Source organism: Populus trichocarpa, chromosome 17 (assembly GCF_000002775.5).
Source record: "Populus trichocarpa isolate Nisqually-1 chromosome 17, P.trichocarpa_v4.1, whole genome shotgun sequence".
NCBI classification, from domain to species: domain Eukaryota; kingdom Viridiplantae; phylum Streptophyta; class Magnoliopsida; order Malpighiales; family Salicaceae; genus Populus; species Populus trichocarpa.
Window position 1 is genome coordinate 6,701,799 of NC_037301.2, and position 5,360 is coordinate 6,707,158.

The 5,360-nt window shown below is 33.8% G+C and overlaps 1 protein-coding gene across 1 annotated transcript; it reads left to right on the forward strand.

The window, feature by feature from the left end:
• Window positions 1-963: 963 nt before the first annotated feature.
• LOC18107259 (probable cyclic nucleotide-gated ion channel 16) lies at window positions 964-5,360 on the forward strand. Its single transcript, XM_006373196.3, has 6 exons — window positions 964-1,593; window positions 2,478-2,693; window positions 2,864-3,168; window positions 3,717-3,828; window positions 4,068-4,304; window positions 4,397-5,360. Exons 1-6 carry the CDS (start codon window positions 1,156-1,158, stop codon window positions 5,153-5,155), a joined length of 2,067 nt encoding a protein of 688 aa, XP_006373258.1. The 5' UTR covers window positions 964-1,155; the 3' UTR covers window positions 5,156-5,360.

Here is a 5,360-nt window from a genome sequence, read left to right on the forward strand (position 1 = left end):
CACTTTTTTTTTTCAATCTATTATTTATTAGAGAGTAAAAATAACCTTATTTAATTGAATGTGTTTATTCCATTTTGTTAAAATATTAAAACAATAAACTTTGAAATGAATTTTTTTTTTGAAAAAGAAAGATTATAAAAAAAGGAATAAATTATGACTAAATACTTATGACTTTCCATTCCAAAAATAAAAGTCTTCTAATTTTGTTTTACAAACTTAACATTAAATTAGTAGATATTACAAATTTTATGAAGAAGTTACTCAAAGATTCTAAATTTTTATAGATACTAATGATAGTGTACTATAAATCATATATCGTTACTAATAGTATATTGTTTTTTATGATGTAATGAGTTCATAATTAAAAATATATATTAATTTTAAAAAATATGGCAATTATAGATATCAATACAAGTTTATCTTCTAAGATATACTACTTAAAAAAATATAAATTGAAAAGTATAAAACCAATCAAAGATAAAATAAATTTTTTAAAATATAGTTTTTTTATAGTCTTTTTTCATCTTATTATTTGGATGAAAGTAAAATAAAATAATTATTATTTTATGAGTTAAAAACTATAGAATTATTAAGACATATATTCTAAGATCATATTAATGATTTACCAAAAAAGATGGAATTTAAGTAACACCACCCTTGTAATTTCATGAATCATTGACTGTTTAATTATTAGGTTTCGTACTTTTGTTACAAATTTATTATTTTAAAGAACGTTATTTCTTTTCTTTGATCCATCAATAGTAATTTGTTAAATATGCTTGAAGTTAAGAACTATAATAACTTCAAAGTACTATAGCAAGAACCCTATTTATAGAAATTCATACGTGGAAAGCTGCCTTGAAGTTAACAACTCAGAATACAATTTTGACAAAAATCATTAAAGAAAAAAAAAGGCAGAATAATAAAAGAGAGAATAAATGTCGAATTATTATATATTGTACATTGATTGATATCTCAAGCTGCTATGCAATACCGTAATCTTTGCAGCTTCTCTTGGATCTCCACAAATGTATGAAAAAACAGCAAGTAAGAAGCTCTCAAATTCTGTGCAATTCTCTCATTCTCAGATCAACAATGTCTCTCTGCTAGGGTTCTTCGCCCATAAAAATATCTCCCTTTTCTCTGCAATGGAAAATGAATAACTTCCGCTCATACACCTCATCACATTTCCGCCGTTTACCCAAATCCTTGTCTATCCGACGCAAAGTTCCCTGGTGGGACCAAATTCATGACCCTGGAAGTGAAATTGTTAGCAAATGGAACCACATTTTCCTTGTCGCGTGCATGATTGCAATGTTTCTTGACCCTCTTTATTTATACCTTCCCATTATCGGTGGCGATGCCTGCATGAAGATTGACATTGCCCTAGGCGTCTGGGTTACCTTCGCTCGCACCTTCACGGACTTGTTTTTTTTCTTACACATTTTCATGAAGTTTAGGACAGCTTTTGTTGCACCAAGCTCTCGCGTTTTTGGTAGAGGAGAGCTTGTTATGGACCCTAGAGCCATTGCCATACGCTACCTGAAATCGAACTTTGTTGTTGATCTTGCTGCTGCCCTTCCTCTCCCTCAGGTTAGCCATACATACATTATATTCATAATCTATACCAAGGATTTTTCATGAGTTCCTATATTGCATCGACAATGAATAATGTAATAGTTTGTTCCTGGTTATGTTTCGGATTAGATTGTTGAAAGGGTAACATGATTTTCAATCATTTAAAATATTAAAAGACTGATTTTTTTCTTAAGGAAAAAAAAATACCTTGTTGATCCAATAACAACATTCTTGGTAAAGGGTTGAAAAATATAAATGGGATTCAGAATGAATTTCGGAATGAAATTGTGATTATTTAGCAAGAAAATGAAATGGTTATTATATTTTAAAAGACCACTGCTGGTTTTTTTCTTGGTTCTTTAGGTTTGAAAATTCCAGTATTTGCAAAATATTCTACTGTGAATTTTGATGCAATCATGCCAACAACCTGCTCGTTTCTGTATCCGCTAAAATTTGTATTTGGTATGGAATGACAAGAACCTCATATTAATTTACTTTGAATATTGAATTGCTGGACACATTCTGTCATTTTCACAGGCTACTTGCCAGTTGAAATATGTATGATTGCGAATTACAGTTTTTAACTCAAAAGATTCTAATGATTCCAATTATGGTCATAAGGAAAACTATGCCTAATTTACAATGTCATTTCCACTACGTTTGTGACTAATGCTAAACTTTAAAGCTACAATCTTCTCCCACTATGGGACCATTGATTAATTTTTCTGCCTTCAACTTAAAGTTCTAGACGCAATCATCTATTTATTATGCGTATTGGCAAATGATTTATGGATTGACGCAATCAACTTAATTTTTCTAGGATTCATCATTGACTGTTCTATAGCCCAGCATGATATAGGGCTCGCTGTTTCTTACCTTGATTTGCTTGATTTTGACAGATTGTGATTTGGTTCATAATTACATCAGTGCTGAAAAATCCCACAGCTGCTCATGCTAACCACACTGTTTCTCTAATAGTTCTCATCCAATACATTCCTCGATTTTTTGTTATGATACCTCTGAATCGACGGATTGTTAAGACTACTGGTGTTATAGCCAAGACTGCGTGGTCCGGGGCAGCTTATAATCTCCTTCTCTATGTACTTGCTAGCCATGTAAGCACCAATTAGTTACCACTCCACTTTGTTTCAAAAATTAATTTATGAAATGTTTTCCTACTAATTAAGCTAAGACAGTGTGACATCAGTGATATTTTGTAGAGTAAATGAAATCCTGTATCAAGGCCTTGCTCATTTTATTTCTGTTATCATCATGGTCAGTGCAGGTTTTAGGAGCTATATGGTATCTGGCATCAATTCAGAGGCAGCATCACTGCTGGAACATACAATGTAAAAATGAGAGGAACCGCACACCAGCTTGCATCTCTCTATTTCTTGACTGTAGTGCTAAGGATAACCCTGCACGACAAGCTTGGCTTACAACCACTAATCTGCTCACAAATTGTGATGCCCAAAATGATGAAAATTTTCAGTTTGGGATGTTTGCCGAAGCCTTTACAAATCATGTTGCTGAAGCATCTTTCATAGATAAATATTTCTATTGTCTTTGGTGGGGCTTAAGAAACTTAAGGTACGGTTAGTTTCTATCTCCCTTTTAATTTCCGGTTTAATCTGATGCAGCTATCTGTTTCCTATTCTTAATTTGTGAATTTGTTTATGATTCTGGAGGCCACTAATGCTGAGTAACAAGACCAAGGAGCATTAATATTCTTTTTAGTTTTAGTTTTTGACATAAGCTTTTCCTTGTTGCAAAGCTTTTTTTCTCACTAAATTTCTTGTTAACTGTTCTATAGTAATAGATAGTTTTGTCTCTTGAAGTTAATTGGGAACAGATTTTAATTCAAAGATTTTCTATGGCAGTTGATAAATGTAAATATTTAACAAGTATGCCAAGAATAATACTCTCGGTTTCTAGAGATTAAGAATTGTGGTGATGATATTTCATTTGGTTCAATGAAAAACATGACAGCAATTTCACTGCTCTCCTTAAACTTTGATTTCTCTCCCTCTATTCCAAGCTAGCTGACCTGCAATTGATATTTTACCAAGTATATATTATTGAAATACTGTTTTTGATGTTTTTGCTAATAAAGTTTTCGTTCATTTTGTGCTGAGCAGTTCGTATGGACAAAATTTGATGACAAGTACCTATGAAGGTGAAACACTATTCAGCATTGGCATCTGTATTATGGGTCTAGTTCTGTTTGCTCATCTCATAGGCAATATGCAGGTATCTATAATGCACTAACGTTCCTTTATCTTCTAATCTCTGCTTAAAATAAAATTTTAGAAGACTATTTTATTACTTGCTATGTAGCCGGTGTTTTGTTCGTGCACAATCTATTACTTGTACATCTATACAACATCTTTTACTTGCCAGAAAAGTAGAGGAAATCTTGTGGCATGAGTGAGAGTGTGATTGAAATAATTTGATTACTCTAATTTTAATCCACTGTTATTCCCCTGAAGACATATATGCAATCCGCGTCTGCTAGATTGGAAGAATGGAGGATTAGGCGAAGAGATACAGAGGAATGGATGAGGCACCGTCAATTACCTCCAGAGTTGCAAGAACGTGTTCGCCGTTTTGTTCAATACAAATGGTTAGCTACGAGAGGTGTAGACGAAGAAAGCATCTTGAAGTCCTTACCTATGGATATCCGACGTCAGATTCAACGGCATCTTTGTCTGGCCCTTGTTCGACGCGTGAGTTTTCGATATCTGATGCCTCCAACTAATGTGTAATTACTAGGATTGCGGTTTGAAATTTCTTAATTATACTCCGTGTTCTTGTTCAGGTCCCATTTTTTGCACAAATGGATGATCAACTGTTAGATGCAATATGTGAACGTCTTGTCTCATCTTTGAACACTAAAGACACCTTCATAGTCCGGGAGGGTGATCCAGTAAATGAGATGCTTTTCATCATTAGAGGACAGCTAGAAAGTTCCACAACAAATGGGGGAAGGTCAGGTTTTTTCAACTCAATTACACTCAGGGCTGGTGACTTTTGTGGGGAGGAATTGTTGACATGGGCTCTGATGCCAACCTCTCGTCTGAATTTACCTGTATCCACTCGAACTGTCAAGGCTCTCTCTGAAGTTGAGGCCTTTGCACTTAGAGCGGTTGACCTAAAGTTTGTTGCAAAGCAATTTAAACGGTTGCATAGCAAGAAATTGCAGCATGCTTTCAGGTATTACTCTCATCAGTGGAGGACGTGGGGAGCTTGCTATATACAATCTGCATGGAGGCGTTATACAAGGAGGAAACTACAAATGGAATTGGCTAGGCAAGAAAGCTTATTTTATTCTCAAGTTATGGAAGGTGAGGTTGAATATTATTACAGTGATGAAGGAGGAGATGAAAGACCATTAGTGGATCATTCAAACAATGGTTCGCATCTTGGAGCAACCATGCTTGCTTCAAAATTTGCTGCAAATACAAGGAGAGGAGTTGGCCATCAAAAGCTTCCTCGGCCGGATGATTCCACCTTAGAAATGCCCAAGTTTTTTAAACCAGAGGAACCTGATTTCTATGCAGAGCATGAAGATAGTTGAATTTTTATCGTTATTATTATATATGCTATCAAATAATTACATAGTCAACATGAGTTTATATATATTGTCTCTGTTCATTAACAAATAGATAGAATCAGACTCTTATAGCATGAGTTTCTTCATTTGTTTTTTTTTAATTAAAAACAATAGGCTTGCTCGAGCATGAAATTTGAATTCAAATAGATAGTTCATTCATGGCTTTTTA